The following is a 26746-nucleotide window of genomic DNA, read 5'->3' as shown; positions in this document are numbered from 1 at the left end:
GGTGATCTAGAACAAGTTACTTTCTAAGTAAAATTAAGTATTACAAAAAACTTAGCCCTGTGTTTTATACATAGCAGGTATGCTTTATTAATAAAATTAGGAATTTTTAGCTGCCTTTTCTCTCCTACCCTTTGCGACTCAGTTTCCAGAGTTATATTAAGGACACATCAAAATGTGCTCTGGGTAGATATGGCTATGTATACAAGTAAGTGAAAGTCCTCTGGAAGACAGAGGGTGGCTAAGGCGAGGTCTGGAGTGAGCTGTGTCTACACACGCCCACCCAACTAGGGGTGGCTCATAAAAGAGCACCTCCCACCAAGGTTCCGCTTGAAATTTAAAGACGACTGACCCTCCTCTTAGAAATCTGTCCTCACTCACTACTTGCCTACCAGATGAACCCTCTCCCTTGTGTTAGTTATCTGTCTTTCTTCCAGCACACACTCTCGCAAGACTGGGAGATTCCTCAGAACATAGACCACATCCCACTCGCTTCTGGGTATTCCACGCCTTTCTCATCCTTGAACCCAGCCCAGAGACTTGGCACGTGCTGTCTGATAGATGTTGACCACTGCTCTGGCTGTCATGATTCCGTGGTGGCGGTGGTGCTGGGTGGGGATGGTGGTGGAGGTCACAGTGGTAGCAGCAGTCGTCGTTGCAGTAATGCAGAAAGACATAAATACCACAAGCACCACCGAGAGCAAAAGGACTCGGGACGCAACATGAAATACGCATGCGCACACACGTTCTACCTGGGGCCTCTAATAGGTTAATGTGAGAAAGTCTTAGGCTCCAAGTGTGACCACATGTACCACTTCCAGTTATAATTGTTCTTCTTTTAAAATGCTTCTTAAACTTCTGCTATGGTCCACTGCAGGCTAGGAGGGCACTTCGGTCCTCGCCTAGATTTCATAAACTGAGCCATCACCCACACTTTCATACTGCTCTCTCAAACCTCCAAATACATGCAGGAAAGTAGCAATTAAGAATTTTGTGGATTGAGACTAAAGCAGAAAAGCAGACAAAAAAAAAAAAAAAAAACGATTGCCTCACACCCGTCCAGTTAACTGATAATCTGCAATCACCATCTACTGGTGCCAGGTGCTGCGCTGGGTGCTGGCACTTCATCATCCTAATTTAATCTGCACAGTCACTGCAGCCCTGGGGTATGGCTGTCATCCATAATTTAGAGAGGAAACGAAGGTACAGACCTTATTCAAAGCCAGTCCATCCCTTACTCACTTTCTCACACACACACTTTTCTCTCTAGGAAGCGTTTAGATCCTACTATTCCCTCAAATGACTCTCAATTTGATAGTTTTCAAATATTGTAAAGACACAAATAACCAAACCAAGCCCAGGCAATGCTTCTCCACAGATATTCCATTATGTCATAAACTTGAAATAATAACATTTTGATTCATGGCATTTACAAACCGTCTTTCATCCAAGAAATAAAACATGATTCCTTTATACAACTTCATCAATCTTCCCAAGAGCAGAGGTAGAGAGATGGAAAGCTTAATCATCCTAATTTCATAGAAGGAGGAAGCCAAGTTGTTCAGGAAAGGCCTTGCCTCGGCAGTGGAACGTAAACTCAGTAATTACGGCCTAGGAACACTGTGTGGACCAGTGAGCTAAGTTTAGTAACAGTCACGCACCTCCAGCACAGAACAGCTCACACTCTGACAGTAACAGAGGGGAACACTCATGTCCCTCATTAGGGACATCTGGCTGCAAACATGGCCTGGTAAAAAACACACTGTGTGCCCTGGCCTATTTTGTGACTGAGTTCACCCAGTGTTTCCATTACCTGTAAAGGCAGAGTGACCTGAACTACGCAAAAATCACTTCTAAAAACCCTTATATATGTGATACAACTGCAACCCATGCATTATTAGAATGTTATCTGTATATAATACATAAGAATATATAATACATATTGTATTATTATACCTGAGGACAAGCACTGAGCTATCCAAAGAAGAGTAAAAGCGTATGGGGACTAAAAATATCGTCCTATAAGAAAAGCTGGAGGAACCGGTAGCATTCAAGGCAGAGACAAGATTTAAAGCGAATCTAAGTGTACAAGTCCATTCATCAAGCAGGCTTGACTATCTCCTACGTGCCAAGCACCACGCCAGAAACTAGGGCTCGGACGACGAATGTGCTAGAGTCACTGCCCTCAAGCAGTGCAAGAACCCACTGTGGGCAGAGGTGATTACAATACAACGGAGTCTGGGCGAGCACGTAGGTGGCCCACATCCCATGTCGGAGTGCCTCGCTCAAGTCCTGACTACTGTTTACTCCCAAACCCAGCTTTCTGCTAACCTGAACCCCGAGAGGCAGCAGGGATGACTCAAGTACTCAGGTTCCTGCCCCTACCTGGGAGACCTACTCTAAGGGCTGGGCTCCTGCCTCTTGTGGGCCCTTGGGGAGTGAACCAGTAGATGGAAGGTCTCTCTCCACCTGTCTCTCTCTTCCTTTCAAGTAAAATAAAAATCATTAAGAGCACGTTTTAAAAACACTACAATGCGTTCACTGCTTACAGTCAAAGGCAGTATGATCATTCGATCCTCAAACATGACCAACGTTAGCCAGACTAGAGGTGAAGGGGCTGAGAAGAGGAAGACAGGAAAGGGCAGCCGTGGGCATGCAGACCTCCAGGGAGAGGAAACCGACCTGCAGCTGGAATGTCAGTGGGCAGGGGCAGTGTGCAGGCCAGAAAGCTGGAGTGGGCGCCCATGTGGGGAACACTGTTGCCCTCTGCCCGGGAGGCCTGAAGAGCAGTGAAAGGGCTTCCATGTGGTGACGATGGCTCCGAAGGGTGCGTCAGCAAGCTGGCTCTAGGGGCAATGTGCAGGAGCGAGGAAGTGGGGCAGCACTGGAGGGGGTGCGGTCAGGAGGCTGCAGCAGTGGCCTGGAGAGCCACGGAGATGCTGGCCGGCAGCCCTGCATACACAGGGAGTGACGGGGGCCCAGACAGCTGTGAAGGATGGTGGGCAGGTTAGCCGGAGTCAGCCACCGGGGGATGATGGGGAACACACTGGGACAGGAAATCTAGGGGAGGTGTGTTTGTAGGGCAGATGACTAGAAGAAGCAACAGCCGAGCTACATCTGAGTAGGTACTACAGGGAGACAGCCCAGCTTCTGAAAGAGCCTGCTGAGGCGTAGCTACATGACAACAGACACAGACCCTTCTTGCTGCGGGGACCACCACCCAGCGCCTCAAGCCTCCCTGGAGGGTGGGCCTGGCGGGTACCTGGGCCCCTCCCCCTCCTCTACATTGCAGGCAAGGGACCTTCACAGACACAGGGTGACACAGAACTCTCCGGCCGGAAGCCTTCCCAGGGTCAGCAGCACTGGACAAGGAGAGCTGGGGCTGCTGGGCCTCCTCGGCCCCACAGGACCTGCTGCTGGCCACTCCTGCTCGTCGTCTCTCGCTCGGCTGCCTCCCTGCCTCTGTGCCCACAGCCCTGCCCCATGCCAGCACTCTCCCCGAGCTTCCCTATAGACACTCCTGTGGGAAACGCCCTCGTCTGGCCATGGACTTGACGAGGTCCTTCTCGTCCCTTGGGTCTAGACAGAAATGGCACTCTCAAACAGAAACACCTTCCTGACCAGTGCTCTCTCCAAGCCCCTCCTTTCTCCACTCAGAGCACTAACTAGACAAAGTTATCAACTGCATACTTTTTTTGTCGCACATGCATCAAACAGTGAACCCTGGGGACATGGGGCTGCAGACAGCACCCAGTGATCAGCTGTCGACCTGGACAAAGAACATGGCCAACCGAGGGGGCAGGTTCAGATCCCCTGTGGGACTTCTGAAGGTTACAGTGCCCCCGTGACAGGAATCACTACCACAGCAACCTATATTAGCACGGGGAGGCTGCTGTATCCACAAGGGATGAAGCCACCAGTCATCAGATGGTCTGAACTGCTGTCCAACCAACGACTGCGTAACACTCCGCGAACACAGGATACTTTCTGAACGACCAAGTCAGCTCACGTCCGCAGTTAAAACCGAATCCAGAACCACCAAAGCCATCCTGCTTCTCAGCCTTGCCATCCTGCTTTTCGTGCCATGATGAAATCTGAAACACCAGGGACAGTGCCTGCTCTTCCCCCACCTCACCATCGGCGTGTGCGCTGAACACCTTTTCTGGAAGACACCTTAGCTTCTCTGAGCTGAGTAGAGCAGCAGCGCTCTGTCTCATGCCTCCACTCTGCAGGCCCAGGGCTCACGGGCCCAGCAAGCATGGAGAAGAGCTGCCAGGTGCTACCTGGCAATCTTACAACCACACGGCAGAGGACCCATGGGTGCAGAATCAAACTGAGGGCACCTGAAGACAGGATGAACTGGTTGAGAAGGAAATGCCAGGGCAGGTTTTTGGCACAGTAGTTAAGATGGTGCTTGGGATACCCACATCCCGTTCTGGTGTGCCGGGGTTCCAGTCCTGGCTCTGCTTTGGATTTCAGCTTCCTGCTCTTCAATGAGCACCACGGGAGGCAGCGGATGATGACTCAAGTTGCTGTGTCCCTGTCACCCATGTGGGAGACCCACATGGAGTTCCAGGTTCCTAGTTATGGCCTGGTCCAGTCCCAGCTTTTAAGGAGCATGGGGACTGAACCAGCAGACAGAAGGATCTCTGTCTCTCTACCTTTCAAATAAGTGAAACTTTTTTTTCTTTTTTTGGACAGGCAGAGTGGACAGTGAGAGAGAGAGAGAGAGAGAGAGAGAGAGAAAGGTCTTTCTTTTCCATTGATTCACCCTCCAATGGCCGCTGCGGCCAGCACACTGCGGCCGGTGCACCGCGCTGATCTGAAGCCAGGAGCCAGGTGCTTCTCCTGGTCTCCCATGGGGTGCAGGGCCCAAGCACTTGGGCCATCCTCCACTGCACTTCCCTGGAAGAGGGGCTACCGGGACAGAATCCGGCGCCCCGGTGTACCGGTGCCACAGGTGGAGGATTAGCCTATTGAGCCACGGCGCCAGCCCGAAACTTTTTTTTTTTTTTTTTTTTTCCAAGAAGGAAATGTTCTGTAAGAGCAGTGTGTTCACAGCAGGCAGGTAGGTGGGCAGACACACTCAGACCACAATAAAGCAATCAAGGAGGTGACTCTTGGGCAGGGGCCAGGGAAGGAAAGACTTTTGTAAGTTATCTACAGTAAAGTCCCCTGGCCCAACACCTGAGGATGTGGCCTAAGGGGGAAGGAAGAGGTATAAAAAAGAAAGTAGAAGCCTACTACATCTCACCCGCTAAATGGCCGTCAAGCACTGACTGAGGCCCTGAAACCCCAGGGCGCGGAATGGCAGTTCTGGTCTTTCAGTCACCCTGGTGAAGATATGCATGGAGCAATCACCTGCACAATGTCACCCTCAAGGACCACATGATCGCATCTACTGGCTGAATACCCGCATGTACAGAGGTACTTCAGAAAGTTTGCGGGAAAAAATGGAATGAAAAGATAATTATGAAATCAATTTTGAAATCTATGAGTACAAGAGGTCTTTAAAAAACTTAATGAAGGGGTGGAGCCAACACTGTGGCACAGTAGGCTAATCCTCCACCTGCGGCAACGGCATCCCATATGGGCGCTGGTTCTAGTCCCGGCTGTTCCTCTTCCCATCCAGCTCTCTGCTGTGGCCTGGGAATGCAGTGGAAGATGGCCCAAGTCCTTGGGCCCTTGCACCCACATGGGAGACCCAGAAGAAGCACCTGGCTGCTGGCTTCAGATCGGTATAGCTCCGGCCATTGCAGCCATCTGGGGAGTGAACCAATGGACGGAAGACCCTTCTCTCTGTCTCTCCCTCTCACTGTCTGTTAAGTCTACCTCTCAAATAAATAAATAAAATAGTTTAAAAAATAATAATTATTATAAAAAAAAGCTTATGAGGGGGACCGATGCTGTGGCGAAGTGGGTAAAGCCACCACCTGCAGCACCAGCATCCCATATGGGCCTGGTTCGAGTCCCAGCTGCTCCACTTCTGATCCAGCTCCCTGCTGAGGCACCTGGGAAAGCAGTAGAGGAGGGTCCAAGTCCTGCACCCATGTGGGAGACCCAAATGAAGCTCCTGGCTCCTGCTTTCGGATCGACTCAGCTTCAGCTGTTGCAGCCATTTGGGGAGTGAACTAGTGGGATGGAAGACCTCTAGGTCCCTACCTCTCTCTGTAGCTCTATCTTTCAAATAAAATAAATCTTAAAAAAAAAAAAAAAAAAGCTTATGAGGGGCAGGCATCTGGCAGAGAAGCTAAACTGCTGCCCAGGATACCACATCCCATGTGGGAGTACTTGGGTTTCAGTCCCAGATCCACTCTGCATGGCAGCTTTCTGCTAATGCACACCCACGGAGGCAGCAGGTCATGGTCAAGGATTGGGTCCCTGCCATCCATGAGAGACCCAAATTGAGTCCTCAGTTCTGGGCTTTGGCCTGGCCCAGTCCTGGCCATTGCAGACATTTAGGGGGTGAGCCAGTGATAGGAGATCTCTGTTTCTCTGTCTCTCTCCCTCTATCTGCTTTTCAAATAAATAAAATAATCAATTTCAAAAGTACATTAACAATTCCTATTACAAAAAGACTAAGCATGATTTTAAAACATTTTTGTACCGAAATAAGCTTATCTTTCAACTCCGTTTTCCATGACTGCCCTCGTACAACCAAAACATCCTGTATTCCATCAGTTCGGCCTGGTGCCACCTTCTCCCTGAGAGTCTGCAATGACACTCTCAGGCTTGTTAAGTGCACTTTGGGGAGGCAAAAGCCTTTCATATCCCTCCTAGTACGGGGCAATGTTAGTCAGCGTGAACTGATGAAAATTATCTTCCTTCTATGACAGCATCAATCTCTGAACCACCGAAGACGCTGGTGAGGAATGTGGGTGGTCAATCTGAATTTCACCACTTTCCTCTCGTCCTCTTGCTGGTGATGGTGTCAGTGGATACCCACACCACCACAAGATGAACAAGCAAGAAAAACACAGCGCACTCCAAACAACTTAAACACCAGATCACCAAGGCATGAAACTGTTGAAAGCACTGAATTTTCTATATAAGTTGGAGACTGAAGAAAAACCACCCCACAGACCAAAATCAATAGTTTAACAGGAAGGACTAATTTCATCTTTCTAAAGGAGTTGCTTTCTCGCTGGCCCATCTGTAAGCTCCAGTTATCCAACTGGTCAAGTGTCTTTTCAGCCACACGCATGTTGTTGGGTCTTGCAGGAAAGATGTGTCATCCCCAAGACTCCCCCCCTCCACCCACTCCACCCCCGTCTTTGCAGATCGTTGCGACACCAGCATCTTCAGTCGCTGCTTCTCACCTATTGCTTGGAAGTGAGTCGGAGACGGCTGGGCTGCTGTGTTGGGAGGGCCCAGCCCTGGTGTTCACCTATGAGTAAAGAAAGAATCTCCATCACTCTTGTGTTCTGAGGACACAGTTCTAATTAACCTATAATTTGCCACAAATTTCTCATTTCACTATGAAGGTTAATTAGCTTGTTGCAAGACAGACCCATGGCTGGTGTCTGTTCAGTTATATAGGTTACAGAACCGCACAACCCATATATTACATAATACTCTAAACTCCCGTCATTATTCACATACTTAGTTAAATGGTGCTGAAAAAGGAAAGACAAATGAAGGAAATTCAATTCACTGTCTAGAACATGTACAAAAACAGTAATGCTGAAGAAAGTACATTAAGAATATCTCCTGGAGCTGGCAGTGAGCTGTACATCATCGTATCGTGGTGTAGCAGGTTAAGCCTTCGCCTGAGACACTGGTATCCCATATGGGCACCAGTTTGAGACCCAGCTACTTTACTTCCAATCCAGCTCCCTGCCAGTGTGCATGGGAAGGCAATAAAACATGGCCCAAGGGCTTGAACCCCTGTACCCATATGGGAGACCCAGAAGAAACTCTGGGTTCCTGGCTTCAGCCTGGCCCAGTCCCAGCCATTGGGGCCATTTGGTGAGTGAACCAGCAGATGGAATCTCTCTCTCTCTCTTTCTTTGTCTCCCCTCTCTCTGCAACTATGCCTTCCAAATAAATAAAAGAGAAATCTTAAAAAAAAAAAAATCACATCCTTCCAGCCCTATAACCAAGCAGAACACTGTAGGATGTTCCTTATTCATTAAAAAAAAAAAAATTAAGGCCAAGTAATTAATTGTAAAATACTTGAGCCTCACAAAATAGCCAGCTTTACTTTCAGATGTGAAGCCCTAAGCAGAAATCGAGAATTCAAAATACACAGAACAATAAAAGGACATTAACTAGATATATGCTTCCAGCATAAATATGCCAAAAGAGTAGGAGGGGGTACTCTGTGCGCACTGTACGTCTGTGCTTAATTAATCACCGAGATGAAGTCTACAGCCTCCCTCAAATAAATCTTCCAGTACCCAGGATCATCCTGAAGAAAGCGACCCACAAACAGTTCCAAATACTGCACCAAACCCCCCATCCAAATACACATACACACTGAGCAAACCCTACAGATGGGGCCCCCTCCACCTCCCACTTTAAAAAAAAAAAAAAGGCTCGCTTGTCAGAGCTTGAGAAAGTGCAGTTTTATTTGACATTTCAATAAGTGGAACACAGCATTACAAATCCATCTAACTTTACTGAAACAATTATTGAAATTCGTACCTTCAGGCCATGTATGTTCCGTTCCCCAGGAGGCTTGCAGGCTGAAACAGTAATTGACTAAATTGTAGAACACATCAGGGCCATTTACAAATTTGCTCAAAATGAATCGTTTAAAAAGAAATGAGGGTGACACCAAAATTAGCAGAGAGAAATGATTGAAAAGTAGCTCCCAAGACCCAGAGTGGGAATTACGAACCAGGGCTTTAACTTGCAGGAGTGAGCATTTATAAATGCACAGAGCTTTCTGACACCACCTCGTATAAATTCCAATTTCTGCTTAAAACATATAAAAAAATCAAGTTAACTGTGCTGAAATGGTTAGATTCCTTTCATAATTCAAATTTCTGTAATCTCTCCTCACTCTATGAAATTGTGTATCAGCAATCACTTCAACTACTTTGGAAATAGCTGGGGTTTTCTGGGGGAGAGGAGGCAGAAAAGGATCTTTTCATGCCAGAAAGGTTGCTAGAGACTCTGAGATGGAATATTCAGGTTTGAATACTTGCACAGCTATACGCAGCCGCATTTGCTGAGGGACAGACACATCACTAATTGCATCACTTTTTCTTGACAGACGTGAAATACTCAGGTCTAAAGATAAAACAGTGCCAGGAAAAATATTAATTTTCTGACACCATCTTGAGTTACAGATTAGTACTCTTCCAATCTAGCAAATGCTTCTTCATCAAATGTTAAAAATACAAATGCTTCCTGTCCATGTTAAGGGCTGCTTCCTTTTGAAAACCATAGTGGCCGACAAATCGTATGTTAAGGGGCCGTCAATTTTGATTGATTGTTTGGGGAAGGATGAATTTGATTTTTTTTCTTTTCTTTTTTGTTCCTCTCTCAGATGCACATGTATTTTTTCTTCTGTTGCTTCTGACAACAAGAAATAGAGCTGTTTAATAAGAAGATGTGGGCAATAATTACGAAGCACATCAGTTTTAATTTCGCATATTTCAAGTATATTCAAATTTATTATGTTATTTTCCTAGAAAACATATCTAAATCTTAATAAAGGCTCTTTGCTTGACTTTTTAAAATACATTAAAATTAAGACTCAAAGTCTTCTTTAACATGGAAATTAACTTTCTGAACAGAACAGCAGTCACATCCACATTATCCCTGGAACTTGAGGGACCACCAATATTTCCTGAGCTAACCCTTCAAATGTCCCCCCTAAAGTGACGGGTGCATTCATAAGTTTGCATTTATGTAGAAAGTGGCTAACCAAGGAGTTCAAGCCAGACATCAACACAGCTGTGAGCACTCTGCTCTGGATCCAGCATCCTATATCAGATGTCTATGATCAAGTCCAGCTCCACTTCTGATTCCAGCTTCCTGCAAGCATGCGCCCTGGGAGGCGGCAACATGATGGCAAAAAGCAGCTCAATCCGTGGCAAATCTGGATTGAGTTACCAGCTGCCAGCTTCAGTCCTGGGCCAACCCTGGCCATTGTAGGCATTTGGGAAACGAACCAGTGAACGAAAAGATCTCTGTCAGTCTCTGTCTCTCTGCCTTCCAAATAAACTGTTAAACATAAGTAAATAAACCAGTAACCTTACAAATCCTAAAGTTATAGAGTCAGAAGTTACTAAAAAAAAACTAAGCTAGTAAATTTTCATATTTCCTAGTATTTAACATGTCTTTTACCTAGGAGAAGACATAGCCATGAGCAGGGAGTTACTCCCACAGGCAGCCACAGTACTTGGAACAAGAACATACATTATGAGAACAGACTCATTTTCTCATTTTCTTCCTACCTCTCCAGTCTGAAGACTCCTCTTAACCCAGGGCCTGGCCACAGAACCTCAGGCCTGAGAGCCTCTAACCAACCAGACAGAACCAGGTGAGACACCTACTATGTCCATAAGCTCACTTATTACATAGGATACAATGAAGATAGGTAGCCAAAGGCAAAAGACAAAAAACAAGAGCTGTACTACAGTATACGAAAAAAAATCACAGAGATAGACAGAGTCAATCATATTTTTTGAAAATTTGAAATTTGGTTTAGAGAGGGCCAGCAGTGTGGTATAGTGAACTAAGCCTCCGCCTGCAGCATCAGCATCCCATATGGGCACCAGTTCACATCTTGGCTGTTCCTCTTCCAATCCAGCTCTCTGCTATGGCCTGGGAAAGCAGTAGAAGATGCTCCACGTGCTTGGGCCCCTGCACACACATGAGAGACCCAGAGGAAGCTCTTGGTTTCTGGCTGTAGATCGGCCCAGCTCTGACCGCTGTGGCCATTTGGGGAGTAAACCAGCAGATGGAAGACCTTTCTCTTTGTCTCTCCCTCTCTCTGTCTATAACTCTACCTCTCAAGTAAATAAATAAATCTTTAAAAAAGAAAGACTATATTTAGTAATTTACTGTAGTCTAGTAGGTCTTATGTTCAGTCTACATGAAACATTATTTTCTCCTGTTAAGTGTCCTCTCCTCACAATATATATATATATATATATATATATATATATTTTTTTTTTTTTTTTTTGACAGGCAGAGTGGACAGTGAGAGAGAGAGATGGAGAGAAAGGTCTTCCATTGCCGTTGGTTCACCCTCCATGGCCGCTGCGGCCGGCGCACTGCACTGATCCGATGGCAGGAGCCAGGTACTTATCCTGGTCTCCCATGGGGTGCAGGGCCCAAGCACCTGGGCCATCCTCCACTGCACTCCCTGGCCACAGCAGAGAGCTGGCCTGGAAGAGGGGCAACCGGGACAGAATCCGGTGCCCCGACCGGGACTAGAACCTGGTGTGCCGGCGCCGCAAGGCGGAGGATTAGCCTAGTGAGCCGCGGCGCCGGCCCACAATATACTCTTTACCCCACTCCTATAGAACGCCCTCCAAACCACTCTCATGTACTTATATTCCATCAATATTTTAGTTTACATGATCTTCCACTTTAAGCAAATCATAATTTCAACAAAAGTTGTATTCATAAGGGTATATTAACCACTTATAAGCTGTGTGACTATGAGACTGCTTAACCTCTCTGAACCATAATTATTATCAATAAGATGAAAAGCCATCATGCTTAACAGGTAGACCACTGGGACAGGCATTGAGTACAGCGGTCAGGCCACTGCACGGAACACCACACAGGACGCCCACACCCACATCAGAATTGGTTTGGGTCCTGGCTCCACTCTTCATCCCAGCCTCCTGCTGACGTGGACCCAAGGACGCAGCAGGTGAGGCTCAAGTACTTGGGCCCCTTCCAGCCACAGGGGAGACCAAGACTGAATTTCTGGCTTCTGGCTTCAGCCTAGCACAGCCCAGGCTGTTACGGGCATTTGGAGAGTGAAACTACAAATGGAAGATTTCTATCTTCAAAGAAATTAAATATATATTTAATGTATTAAACATATATTTAATATATATTCATGTATTAAACATATATTTAATATATTTTTTTATTTCAAACAAGTTACATAAATAATTTTCTAAAAAAGAAAGAAATGATGACACACAACAATACTTGTGTCTCTACAGAGCAGATGTCTAAAACTGGCTGTTACTATGCAAGGGGCACCCGGTATGGACAGGGAGATTGGACAAGCACTGCTCACACAATGAATGAAAACAAACAGAACTTGAAAAGAATTCTGATGAAGAGAAGTACAAGTAAATATTTTATTGAAAAAAGAAGGGAGAGCCGGCACTGTGGTATAGTGGGTAAAGCTGCCACCTGCACTGCTGGCATCCCATATGGGCGCTGGTTCCAGTCCCAGCTGCTCCACTTCTTATCCAGCTCTCTGCTTCTTTCCCAGGCAGCAGACGATGGCCTAAGTCCCTGGGTCCTTGCACCCGCGTGGGAGACCTGGAAGAAGCTCCTGGCTCCTGGCTCCAGATCGGCCCAGCTCAGGCCATTGTGGCCATTTGGGGAGTAAACCAGTAGGTGGAAGACCTTTCTCTCTCTCTCTCTCTCCCTCCTTCTCTCTCTATATCTCTGCCTTTCAAATAAATAAATTTTTAAAAAGAAAGGGAGGGAGGGAGGGGAGAGAAACAAAGACCGACAGCACTGGAACTAAGATTCTCCAAGGACACTGAACTAGGCTTTGGCTACATCAGAGCTAAAATGTCATCTGGTAGGAAGCATTAATGGAAATTTCCAGCGTATAAAATACCATTCCTTGTGCAGAAACAATTCTGAAAGCTTCCCAATTCTCCAGTCACTGACAACATTAACAAGTCATCTGCTTTCTTGTTACCTGCCTATTACACAGAAATGACGAATGTCTTTCCCTCTCTCTCTGCCTTGTTTTGATGCTCAGCTCTCAAACACAGCGGAATTTGACTAATGGTAATCCTTGTTTCAGTCTATCATTGGTCCTAAAAGTTCTATTTATTTACCTAGAACTCTAACAGTCCTTAATGACACTGTGATAAGCACTCCTCACTCCACCAGCTACACAGACACAAGAAGAGCCACACTGCCCCTGAGCCCACGTCTTGGTGTGGGCCAGCCCAGGCAGCTGTCTTTGGAGGCTTTTAGCAGTGCAAATAGGAACCTACTGGTTAATTGAGCCATTCAAACTTTAGAGAGTTACAGGTAATGAACGTCTATAATGTTTAATTGGAAAACTCATGCCACGATTATTTGTACAGTATCAGTTAACGAAGGTAAGTTTAACTTTTAATTATTTCAATTAAGTTATTTCTAGAAGAGTTACTTAGAGAATTTCCTTATCGGTTCCATTAGTTAGAAAACATGGATTTCAAGTGAGGCAATGTATGACAGGTGAAGGACTTTTAATGGTTTATATAATTAAACTATTCTTTTTCACCATTATTCAAATTTTCAGGGAACATTTATACACAGCTGAACAATGAGATCTCATGCCAGACTGATACTGCCAAACCTAAAGGGGAAAAGAAAATTATTTAACCAGGTCATTCTCCAAGACACACCTCCAATGGCTCATACTTAAGAGACCTCACAACCAAGCTTCCATTTATGAGGATTTTTCCATTATTTAGAAGATATCTCCCCAAAAAAGGACCCAAATTTCTCTCCCCAGACCCTGAGTAAATCTTAGCTCCTGTACTGGCTGAAAGCCTCCTCCCCTGTGGCTTCTCTGGCCACTGCTATGAGCCACACTTAGAAACATCCAGAATTGAAGTCATTCGCTTGCCTAGCATTAGAAACCACGTGAACCCCCAAAGAGTTCTTTAAGCGAATGTAAGTATGCACTTCAAAAACAAAAAACAATCTAGTTAGTTTAATTTACTCTAGTAAATTAGAAATTTTATCTGCCATAACTATAATGTAGCCTGCAATCCCCACGATAATGAATACTTCTCTTGTTTTTTCACATTAAGAGCTAAACATCATGTTATGTGCATTTAAACCTTTGGAAAGCATAACTGTTGATGAAACAGCTTACTGAAATAATCATTGTTGATTAGTCAGAATTTGTTCAACATTACCTCTTGGAAATATCTGCAGAGGCTCTATTAACTGTCCATTTACTTGCTGTTCCATTACTGTGGAATAATACTGCAAAGAGATTACAGGAAGAGATCACTCAGTAATGCATGAACACTGGCACACACATTTAGGGGCTGTTGCATGCACAAGGCTTGGGTAAACTGCTCGTACACACACATCAGTCCTGAGAATACTTCCCCCCATCTGCACGGCAAAATGACTACAGTAAACATTCAGGATTTAAAGCCCATATATGTTATCCTCTACACTGTCATTTATCTTTAAGAATAAAAGTGACTTTAAATTAGTATTTGACCTAAGAAATATTTTGAAAATAATATGTATTTAAAACAACACGAAAAGCACTTCAGTGGAAATTTCTCAAATTGCCTCTTGTTCATTTTCCATGGATTTTGCAAAACAAAATGAAAATGCTTCACATTTGATTCGGACCTAACGTCAGTTAATCAAACATGTTCATATCAGCACAGAAAATGTGCAGCAGAAATCTCAATCACAGAGGCTGTGCACCAGCAAACAAGACAGGACTCATCCACAGACGGCAAGACGAGCAGGGAAGAACGTGGCCTACTACCAAGTACTTACCTTTGTTGTCTTATACACATTTTAGCACAGAACAGGTGTCCCTGTAAAATTCTGGCCTCAAAAGAATAAAGCTGCCCCACTTCTCCTTCATAAACACAAATCATCCAGTAGGTTGACCTGTGGTCTGAGCCCTATTTTCCTTAATACACCAAATGGTGAGCACGTGCCTGCCTAACTTGGAGATGGCTGCTGCATTCTCACTGCTCTTAATGCCTGACAAACAACATGATGTTCTCGATGAAATCACTGCTGCTGGGTATTCAGGGGCCGTCAAAGACCAGAACTCGCCTTTCATCCTTGCTGCTTCTGTATGAAAAATACACGCATTTATTTAACTACCACACTTCTAGGAAACTCTTCCTTGATTATCATTATATGTTGTCACTCCGTGTTTCCTTTCAGAAGTCATCAAATAAATCTTCCTATTGCTTTTATGTACATTAAAGCGACTGCAAGATCAAGCTGGGGTATTTTTTTTTTCCCTTAGAAAAAAGAAGAGCTGTAAAATTCTGCATCGTCTTTGGGAATCACAAGTCTGAGGCTCTTGGCCCTAATAACAAGTAAAGTGGGGACAGATTTTTGATAGCTATGGACTGATAAAAAGTATAGCTGACTCTCAGGCTGTGAAGGAAGGCGATCCTCTCCTGCTGGGCACCTGAACACTCACAGGCACACAGCACAAACGTGGGCCACACGCTCTCTGCAACACATACTATGGCAAACGTCTTTCAGGAGAGTCTGTTCCTTAAATCCACAGAAATACAGCACTCGCCATTACTCAAACAGTGATGACAAGTAAATGAAATATCAATCATGTCGGCTGTCAACCTTTTGGGACAGCAATAACTGTTAACAAGTAGTCTGGAAAAATTGTCCGAAAATGACTTGTCCTCAGCACACAAGTATTTGAGGTTTCCATGGAAAATTAAGATGCCAGTGGCTATTTGGAACATTGCTCAGGTATTCTTTTTAATGGGAAATTTGCCGGTTATTGATCCACAGCATGTACCCCTTGCTTCTGGAAGGCTGCAAGCAACTTTCCAATCAGTGGCTGTCAAAAAAATTACTGCCTGTTTATACTGATACAAGACAACACCAGAGGTGATTTTCTCCTATTGTTAATGCTTTTCTTTAATTAACTGCTATGTACAATAGGTTAGTAATCTCAGTGACTACTTCACCATAGTTCCAGAAATCAAAACAAATAAAATATCCTTATGCTTTCTCTAACAAATTAATTATAGAGTTGTCTGAAACTGGTGCTTGGGGTCAAGTTTGAAAACAAATAACCTCAAATGTAAAGGGTCAGAACAGGTGCAATGTATTTTTTTCCTACTATAAAACCTTGCATGCATGAAATTGACCTGTTTTCCAGCTTTATTTATTTACTGCACAAAATAAATAAATAAAAATGGCTTTCCTTTCATTTTAGGTCTGTGCCAAATCAGTTCACAAACTATATATACTTGTATAAGCACTAGGAGAATTTTGATGTAACCTAGAAACATCTCTTTGCACTATGACTAACACAGTTACTGGAATGCTATGCCTGCTTATCATATCATTACCAGAAACTTGCCAGTTTGTCTAAAGCAAGTAGTTGGGCTTGGGGTTTGGTTTCTCACAGTTCTCCCAAATCCAAGCATGTTTTCTCCTGCTGGCATACTGGTCTTGGTCTGTGTTTGTGCAGAAAATCTTTGTGTTCCACAAAGCAAAGTGGTTCACCACTGAGGACACGCTATAACCAAACCCAAGGGGTGGGCCATGACATGCTACTGCCAGTGACGCCCCAAGTTTAGAAGCTCAGGCCACAGTGTAATGCTCCCTATGGGACAAGGGTAAAATGCAAAGCTGTCTGCGGCACTTCCTGGCACAAGGCAGTCCACCGACAACCAGGCCTGTGCTACCAGTGAGGCAAGCAAGGCACGCCAGAGGAACAGGAGAGCTCAAACCCAGGGGTCTCACACCTGCCAGCTCCTAGCACAGGACTTCAGGGAAGCTATGCTCACTGCCCCTCTTCACCCAGCCATAATGAAGACAGGACGTACACACAAGACACACCACAACCAAACCCAAGGTGTGGGTCCACACCAGATTACTGGCCTCTGAGGAGCAGGCCTGGTAGCTGCCAACAATGCATGAGTCCCAGCAGCTGAGGCCACTGCACTATAAGATTCCCTACAGGGCAGTGCCGAGTACTCTGGGAGACACACAGGAAAAACAACAAACCACAAAGTGGGACTGGCATTGTGGCACAGTGAGTTAAGCAGCTGCTTGCCAGTTCTAGTCCTGGCTACTCCACTCCCAATCCAGCTCCCTGCTAAAGAGCTTGATAAGCAGTAAATAATGGTTCAAGTACTTGAGTTCCTGCCACCAATGTGGGAGAACTGGAGTTCCTGTCTCCTGGCTTCAGCCTGGCCCAGCCCTAGCTGTTAAAGCCATTTGGGGACTGAACAGCAAATGGTAGATTTCTCTCTCTCTCTCTCTCTCTCTCTTTCTCATCAATCTTTCAAATAAATAAATCTTTTTTTAAGAAAAATAATCCACAAAGCTAGCTGTTTACAAAGCTTGATCTTTGTGTCTTTTTAAGATATCCTTCTCTTGAAAACTCTCTTCTTTTGTTCTACACAGTGATAAAATAAGCAGTAATGACAAAGATAAGGCTTCTACTAAACAAAAACAAAAGGAAAAAAAAATCCCAACTTAGTACATCAAAATATTTCACACACTTTGGACCAAAAAAGTAACAGAGTGATCATCATAACAATAATGGAACCTTACCTTGAAGTTACCCAATTAACTTCATTATCTTCATCTCTACAGTCTATCCAGGCTTTGATTAACCCTAACACAAAGCCTTGCACATAGTAGGCATTCAATAAATATTTACTGATTAAAGTGGAGTTGAACCCTGTTTCTGCCACTCATTAACTTGTGTAGCCATCAGGGAGTTATTAAACCTTATTGAATGCTAGTTTCCTCCAAACGAGAGTAAAAACACCTACCCTGACTATTACATAGGCTACTGGGAGGCTCAGAAATTAAACTGCAGCAATACAATTAGTGAAGGTACTCTGTAAACTGTAATGCATTATTAGTTGAGAAATTAAAATGTGAACTTCCTAATATTGAAACAATATTAAGCATAGCACTTTCTATCTTAGAAGTGTTCCAGCATGGAAAATAATTGTGTATGAAAAATACAAAGAATTGTGCTCAAACTGAATACATTGGCAGCAGTTATCAAATGTGTTTTCTGCAGCCATCCTTTGTATAATCCATTGCACATGCAGTAATTGCAGCAATAATCAATAAGCTACCCGCGTAAAAGATTAATCAGTTTTGCAATTGCTAATGGAATCTCCAGTACTGGACTCAGATTAGTTTCAGAGTCCCTCTGAGATGTTCTTCAAAACCTTTAAACAATTTTAATAAGGATGTGACAAAGTTTAGCATAGTTATCCAAAAATCTAATTAATTTGAAACACAGGGCCACATTCAACAAGGGGATAACAAGTACAATTTTTGGCTTTGTTTTGTCTGCAAGTTTATCAAACAGTGTTCCTACTTGTTACGAACCTAATTCTAATTAGAACAGCACAATTCAATCAATAATTACATTTTTTTTTATTCATGGAAATCTGCCATATAAAAAACTTCAGTTCCAAAACAGTACAGTTTCATTTTACAAGGCACAAGTTCTCTATTAAGAAAGACAGAGGGGCCGCCACTGTGGCACAGCAGGTTAATCCCTGGTCTGCAGACCCAGCATCCTACATGGGCACTGGTTCATGTTCTGGTTGCTCCACTTCTGATCCAGCCCCCTGCTGATGCACTTGAGAAAGCAGCAGAAAATGGCCCAAGTCCCTGGGTCCCTGCACCCACGTAGGAGACCTGGAAGAAACTCCTGGCTCTTGACTTCAGCCTGGCACAGCACTGGCTGTTGCAGCCATTTGGGCAGTGAACTATTAGATGTGTACCTCTACCTTTCAAATAAATAAATAAATCTTTAAAAAGAGAGAGAGAAAAAAGACAGAGAACAGAGCAACACCTGTCACTCACTGAGCACGTATGTGTGTCAGGCGAGGTGCTCCACAGCTACGTCTGCTCACTTCATTTCTCACAAGTCCCTCATCCTATCCTGGGACTATCATCACCGCACTGAGCAGATAAAGTAGTTTATTATTGAACACAAATGGCTTTTAATGAACAGAGGAAAATACTCCTTTCATTCCTGTCTATGCATTTGGAACATAAAATGCATGCTGACCATCTAAGAGCTGCAAAGTGGGTCATCTTGAATCTCTCCTAACACTTCACTCAGCTTCCTCGACGTGCTTCTCTCCCCAGCTCGCCTCGCAATGCACTGTTCACCAGCCTTCCCTCCTAGTGTCCCATATCCTCTCCAGGTACCTCGGCCACTCCAAAGGTTTCAATTACCAGAGGGGTCGTTGACCCCAATTAGGGGCTGAGGAATCACGAACTCTTTATTTCCAGGCCAGCTTTCTCTCCTAAGATTCAGAACATACCCAACTGGTCATGCAGAGTCTCCTCGGATTCAACAGGTACCAAACCAAACCCCTCTCCTCCTCCCACCTCGCCCTGACTCTGCGGGTTCCGCCCTCGGGAAAAGCTGTCCCCACAACCCAAATTCCCACAGCAGGACTCTGGAAATAACCAAGACCATCTCCCCCGCCATCCTTCCGACAGCCGAGCGCCAGGTGTGATGGACTCCATCGACACCCTCCCCACTTCTCAGATCCGCTCATGTCCCGCCAGCCCCACAGCCCTCACCGCGTCTCCCCGGTACAACCCCCTAAGTGGCTGCAGGCCGTGGAGCTTTTCTCCCCCAAGCCACCCTCCAGAGATGCACACCCTGCCCATGCCACTGTCCTGCTCCCTGGAGCTCAGGCCCGCCATGACCCGACCCCTTCCCTGGCTCATCGCAGGCTCTCCCTCCTGGCCTCTCCCCACTCACCACACTGCTCTGTACGCCCACAGCAGCCTGCCCCATCCGTCCCCTCTGCCCCTCTTCCTGGACTCTGCGTTCTTCAGGATGCCCTGCCAGTCTCCAAGGCTAAGACAGGGACTCCTCTGTGCCCCTGGAGTGCCTGGATCACTGTGCCTGCTGCTCAGGGTGTCTCTTGTTCTCTCACTCTGAATTCCGCCTCCTTTCATTATTCCTCTCCCTGATGAGACCATGAGCTCCCTGACAGTGTGAAGGGTATGCTCACTGTACCTGCACCACCCAGCACGGTGCTGGACCAGAGAGGACTCCTCTGCACTGAATGCGCATGAATGGAGCGCAGGCTGCGTGCTCCAGGAGCCCATCAACAAGGCAGTGACCTCAGGCCTGGGTCTCTAAGTCCCAGCTGTGCAGCTTCCTAAAAGGCATGCAGCAACTGCTTGTGCCTCAGTTTCTTCTGCTGTAAAAACAGGAAAATGTATGCTTCGCTTGCCTTATAAAGTTTTTAAGATCAAAATTAAAGGAGTTGGTTTATGGGAAAGCTTCTTAGAAAGTACTTGGGAAAAAAAAACCTTGACATCGGGCACAGGGGTACAAAACTTCCACACCCAAGCAAGAGGACACAGCAGGAAAGAATGTACACAGCAGTAGGGCAACACAGGAATCACCACGCAAGAAAATGGGATGGGACCGGCCTTAGCAGGTAAAGCCACCACCTATGACATTAACATCCCTTATGTGTGTCAGTTCAAGTCCCAGCTACTACACTTCCAATCCAGCTCCCCGCTAACAGCCTGGGAAAGCAGCAGAAGATGGCCCAAGTGCTCAGGCCCCTGCACCTATGTGGGACACCTGGCTTCAACCTGCCCCAGCCCTGGCCACTGCAGCCATTGTGGAGTGAACCAGCAGATGGAAGATCTCGCTCTGTCTTGCTCTCTCTGTAACGCTGGCTTTCAAATAAATAAATAAATAAATAAATCTAAAAAAAGAAAGAGAGAGGGGAGGGAAGGGAGGGAGGAAGAAAAAAAAAAAGAAAAAAGAGCATGCGATGGCTGAGCCAAGCACAGGCAGAACTCAGCTGACCGGTTTACTGAGGTTGAGTCTTTGGTATCCTCTCCCTTCCCTCAATCATTACAGCAGCATAAATAATACAAATAAAGCAAAAGGGTATTATGAGGAACGTGTCTGTTTCTCTTCTAGAAACTGAGAAACTCATCGAGGGCTGGGCCCACATCTTCTGTGTTTTGTCGCCTCTTAAGCAAAGGTACTGACCTGGGAGCTGTATAAGCTTTAGATCCTTGAAGCCCCTGATATGTGTGAAATGTTGCATTATGTGAATTTTCTGGGAAAAGAATGAATAATTTTCCTCGGATTTGCAAAAGGGTCCATGCCGCGAAAGTCTAAGAAATCCCTGCCATGCATTGCCTGGGGCTCCACAAACATTTAAGGGGAGGAGACAGAGAAGAACAAACACAGAGAGGCTGCTCTCACTGGGCCAACCCTCCAACTTCCTGACATGCAAAGGACCTACGGGGTTTATTTATTATTCCCCCATCATTTATAATAAGACGGTCTCCTGTATCTCTCCTTAGCACATCTTCTGACAGCATGACCGGTACAGTATCTCACTGACATGGAGAATACAAACTGGCTTGTTCCTTGGAATGATAAAATTTTCAAATTCCTGTTTTGTCAATACTGCAAGCACACCCCATTATATGTAGCTCGGTCAGTAATTACAGCAATAATCAATAAACTAACCAACTATTTGCAGTCCATAGTTAATTTATTAGTTTTCCCAGTGAAGACCTCAACAATCCTAACTCTGTCAAATGGCTACAAATTCAATTACAACACTGCTCAGATGTGTCATCCGTTATAGCCCCTTTCAATTACTTCTTATATGTTACATTAAGAGGCTTTTCATAAACTCTGATGCTGGCGCTCACAGAGCACACAATGGGCCCTGTGGTCAAAAATAACATATGAAGCTAGTCTGCTTTGAGTACCAGATTAACAGTTGCACATCCTTACCTGACTGCAGGTCCCCCGACTCCCTCAGAGCTCCCGGTCCCTGCCTTGCGGACAGGACACCACGCACTGGCTCATCCTGAAATGACTCTGGACTGAGGGCCCACTTACGGTCACGGACTGATTAGGTATGATGAGACAGAAAATCACAGGGAAAAGTCTTCCAGCGGAGAGGTCAACAGGGAACAATTCTGGGCCTGCTGATGGGTTAATGTTATTGGATAGATGTATTTATTAATGATTTGGAAGTGAAAATGACAGCAAGTTGGCCAAGTCTAATGATGACACTGTTTGTTTCGGTTAGAAAAAACATAAAGGACTTTAGGGAGCTCCAGATGGTCTTAATAGAAGTTTGAGCAGCCAATAGCAGATGGAATTCAAGTTGGCTAAGTTTACGGGGATGTGCACTGAGTTTAAATCTGCATTCAGCAATGGGACCAGCACCTGAATGAAGGATCCCTCAGCCAGCGCTTTCAGAGCGATCACCACGGCTGGCATGGCGTTGACCTTTCACCTGATCTCCAGGCTGTGGCAATTCTGCTCTACTTCTGAAGTAGGAGAAATTTAAATAGTAGCTTTGAAGAACCTGCCACTTACATAAAACGGGACCATGAGGCCATGGTGAGAGCAGGCCAAATGGGACACTCCCTTGCAAACAGGCTCCATCAGCCCTGTCCAGAGATGGGGCTGACTGGGGAGCGGAGCCACTTTCAGGACCGTTCAGGGGGGTCCAAGGCTGGGGCTGCAGCAGTCCCGGGGACCTGCTCCCAAGAGCCACAAATGAACTCTGTTCTGATGCAAATGTAAGGACACTCCTGCTCCTTGAGACCCAACAGACCCCAAGATACTTCACAACAGGGGCCAAAAGCAGGGCTAGCACATTTTTATCACCATTTTTTGGGCATTCAAATGTCCTGGACAACACAGAGGAGGGTGTTAAAATAATCCACCACCACTGGGGGAAAAAAAAAGCTTATTCTTTAGGATGAAAAAAACAAAACAAACTTTTCTTATAACTGAGTCTATCATTTGAGCAAATGAACTGAATAATTTTCAAAGCCATTTTGTTCCTTGTTCAGTTTCCCTTTCTTGCTCTTTTCGCCACCCTGCCTGAAGGATATACTGCTTTATCAGTTGTGGAGATGAACTGCATTGCATTAGCGGACTAACCACTAACTGAAAGCCGAACCGATTTTGCTTTATGGAAAGTAAACTTGGGGGACAGGCATTTGGCCTGGCAGTTAAGCCATCTGCATGCCATATCTGAGCGCCTGGCTTTGAGTCCCAGCTCTTCTTCAGATCCCAGGTTCCTGCTAACGGGACCCTGAGAGGTAGCAGGTGATAGCTCCACTGGTTGAGTTCTTGCCACCCACACAAGGAGAAGTGACTGAGCTCTGGGCTCCCAGCTTTGGCCTGGTTCAGCCCTGTCTACTGCAACCATTTGGAGAGTGAATCATCAGATAGGAGCTCTCTCTTTGTCTACCTTTCAAATAAAGAAATTTTAAAGTATGAACTATTAATATGGGGGCATACTTAAAAGCACCACGTGAAAAATGAGCTTCCAATTTTTTGCTCTTTAAAGAAAACTTCCTAACAGTAAAGGCCCTGATGCTGTTAAACATTCAACTCCTAAATGAGCAATAAATTTTACAGTAAAATCTAGCCTGGACAAAATCTTGAAGACATCAGAAGCCCACAGAATACTTTGTCCATCCTGCTCAATGCTGGTACATATGCAAAGTCTCGAGCAGGGCCACACTAGTATCAAAAAAACAAACCCTTCACAGAAGGTATTTGGTGCAGTAGTTCAAATCTCAGCTCCACTCTCCACCCCAGTAATGCACACCCTGGGAGGTAACAGACAGTGGATCAAGTATGTGGGTCCCTGCCAGCCATGTGGAGACCTGGATTGCGTTCTGGGTCCTGGCATCAGCCTAGCTCAGCCCTGGCTGTTGTGAGCATTTGGGGAATGAACCAGTGGGTAGGTAGGAGGTAGGAGATTCTTTGTTTCTCTCTGTCTCTGTCTCTCTCTCTCCTTCTCTTTCTCTGCCTTCCAAATAAGTTAAAAACAAAACACCTTTCCTAAAACAAGGAATAAAGAGACAGGGAGTCTGTGTCAGGCCCGCCCACTAATGAGCCACGTGATCTCTGAATGAGCTCTCACTGGGGCTCAACATCCTTCTCTGCGCAATGAGAGCGCGGGACACGCCCTCTAAGGTGCCCCTCCAATGCCACCAGAGCCCTCGCAGGACTTCACAGGAAATCTCCGAGCTCCACACACTAGAACAAAACTAATCCCATCCCAATTTGCAAGGTGCTCTAGAAGTCAAGAAGTTTTTTCCCTCCTAGTCCCTGATATCCAACAAGGTACACTATAATCCAGTATTCCAGAGGCACGGCTTACACTCCACTAAAACACTAGGTCTCCGCCGTCACGGCAGGCACTGCAGTAAACTCAGCCCACACTCTTCTGGCAACGTGGGACATGGTATAAAGGGAGAGAATGGGCAACATGAAGAAAAGTACTCTTGTGAATATGGTGCTCGGCTACTGTAGGCATCTCAGTATCCAGAGAACCAGGTGTGATGAATCTTCCACGAGACACAGGATTCAGCGGAAACAAATATGAATCCATTCACAAAAGCAAGAGGCACTGCTGAGTTCCTTAATGAAAGGTCACCGGAAAGGAGAGGGTAACAGCAAAATAAGCCCCTTTGAACTGGGCCTCAACAGCACCACCAGACAACGAATACAGAGCAGAGCGATGCAAGCAGAAAAGGCCACCTGCTTTCTCAGTCTCTCCAGAAAATGAGAGGGGAAAACAGGAACAACAGAAAAATTCAAACTACAGTAAAGGAATATTTAACAGGGTCCTTTAAATAATCAGCAATGATCAGGTATTTAGTCTTCAGAATTTGCAGGTTGTGTGCATTTTTTTTCTAATAAAGCATTTCAAGTTCTAATTAAAAAAATACTTTATGGAGAAATTAAAAAGATGCAATAGTGTCAGAGGAAAAGCCATGATCCCAGAAGTGGAATATTCTAAGAACATAACTTAGAAGAAACTACGCTATAAAAACAGATTGTTGATTAACACAAACTCATAACCAAATGCAGAGAGCTATCACAATGGTGCTGTAATAACACTTGGCTGCTGAATTCTTTCAATACATTAAATATCTCCTTGGAGACCAAATTACTTTACATTTTCTTAAAAGACAATTTATTATAGCTTTGTTTTCTTCTCATTATCTCTTAAAAATATATCTAATGAAGAAAAGAATACAACTCCTAAATAACTTACATAAAATGGTACTAATGTGTGACAACAGTCTGGTTTAATACATTGGTTATTATTTAACAGCACACAGCAACCTACCGCCACGACAAATCCTCACCACCATACCACATTCCATGTGTCACATGGATCAAAACCAGAGTATGCCTTTACTATGGCACTCATAAAATTAACAGCCTCAGGCTGCTAGCAATTTAAATAATTGATAAGTTTTCAATTAAAAAGGCAACATTTTCGAGTTTAATACAAAAATCTATTTAAATTACTGATAAAAAAAAATACTTGCACTGGTTCAAAGCCAGAAAATGCTTGCACTCAAGGAGGGGAGAAGAAATTGCGAGTTCCAACTCAGACCTTGAAATTTCCTTTCATCCTTAGAGATCATAAGGCTGCTTACCCACTTAACCTCTGCAATCAATGGAAAAGAATAATTAAAGCACCAACAGCTAAAACGTCTCTACTTTAGCTTTTCCCCTATATGGCTTTTAAAGATATACTAAGATGACCACAAATATACTGAATCCCGAATGAAAAGCTATGCTGCTGTTTTGTTTTGTTTTTACCATAAAAATGTGGCCATCTGTCAGTATCTTCCCTCTGCCACATCCTGACATCAAACATTTTCAGGGCCAAATTGAACCTAAAAAATAACGACCAATCCAAGTTTTTAGTAACAGGCTAGTGTGAAACCAGCAACCAAAACGCATTGTGAGATTGGATCCAAATGGTCCTCTTCAGGGCAAAACCGGATCCCAAAGGAATTCCAGCCATAGCGCCAAGAGAGATCAACATCACAGCCATGGCAGGGTCTCCCCAACCTCTCCCCTTGTAAATGCTGACTGAGCGCATGGCTCTTCACTGACAAAGGGTGTGAGATGGAAGGGGCCACAGCAAGACAGAGGAGAAAAAGGAAATCCACCTCTCTCTGATATTTTCATTTTCACTTAGTATTTTGCAAAAGTACCCTGCATCAGAAGTGGAGTCCACTCCTGGTGTGTTAAAATTTAAGAGTTGAAAAAAAAAAATTTAGAGGTGGAAGTGAGCGGGCTCAAGTTGCCATCTATAATTCATTAATGAGAAAACCAGGACAGATCAGCCAGACCACAGTCCATGGACCGGTGCTGATTCATACAAAGGTGTTCTTGCATCCACAGCACGTTACAACAAAACAAGGACAGCTGGTGAGTTTTACATGAAGCTAAACTTACTCACTTAAAGAACTGAGATTTACCCTGTGACTCCCACTAATTTTCTTTGTTAACAAAATATGGTAAGAAATAATTTTTATTTATTAATGTTTCTATTTGGTCAAACCAAATGCCCACATCCATCCCTGAGCTAAAATGAAAAATTGATTTGCTCATGAAATCCAAACATGTGTGCATCAATAACTAGAGGAACTCTGTTTCAGACTAAAAAGTGGCTCCCAAGAAACTTTGGGAATTTTTAAGGCTAAAGAAACGCAGTAAAAGGTTATATAATCACAACTCCAATAGTTTCCTACAACATGAAAATAAACAGTACACTTGAGAAAATAAGTTAAGTTGTAAGGAATAGATGGCACAGCTATCATAACTAAGGTGTTTACACAAATCATTCAGAATCTAATAGCAACAACATAAGAATTCCCAAATGTGACTCTGCAAGAACAGGGAGGGGGTGAGGCAGTGTATGATGGTGAGTGTGCCTGGGCTTTGGCAGAGGAGAGACTGAACTCAAATTCCATATTCACAGTTACACTGGCTCATACCAGCTCTAAGAGCTTGAGC

General features: G+C 44.8%; 1 protein-coding gene across 10 annotated transcripts in view; it reads right to left on the bottom strand.

The window, feature by feature from the left end:
• The window catches only part of MAP2K5 (mitogen-activated protein kinase kinase 5), a 270153-nt gene that overhangs the window by 214035 nt on the left and 29372 nt on the right, over window positions 1–26746 (bottom strand). For 8 of the 10 annotated variants that reach the window (XM_089310609.1, XM_089310612.1, XM_051821809.3 and 5 more), the window contains 3 exons: window positions 14076–14145; window positions 8644–8684; window positions 7317–7384 (listed from right to left, as the gene is read on the bottom strand). In XM_089310609.1, the coding sequence (XP_089166735.1) occupies window positions 7317–7384; window positions 8644–8684; window positions 14076–14145 (179 nt within the window). Of the gene's footprint in view, window positions 1–7316; window positions 7387–8643; window positions 8685–14075; window positions 14146–26746 lie in introns of those variants that run through there. The other 2 variants (XM_089310614.1, XM_089310615.1) reach the window with 2 other exon arrangements.

Source organism: Oryctolagus cuniculus, chromosome 12 (genome assembly GCF_051225735.1).
Source record: "Oryctolagus cuniculus isolate XC-2025 breed Fujian yellow rabbit chromosome 12, ASM5122573v1, whole genome shotgun sequence".
In the NCBI taxonomy this organism is placed as follows: domain Eukaryota; kingdom Metazoa; phylum Chordata; class Mammalia; order Lagomorpha; family Leporidae; genus Oryctolagus; species Oryctolagus cuniculus.
Note: the sequence above shows the minus strand (reverse complement) of the source record. Positions and strands in the feature narration are given on the sequence as shown.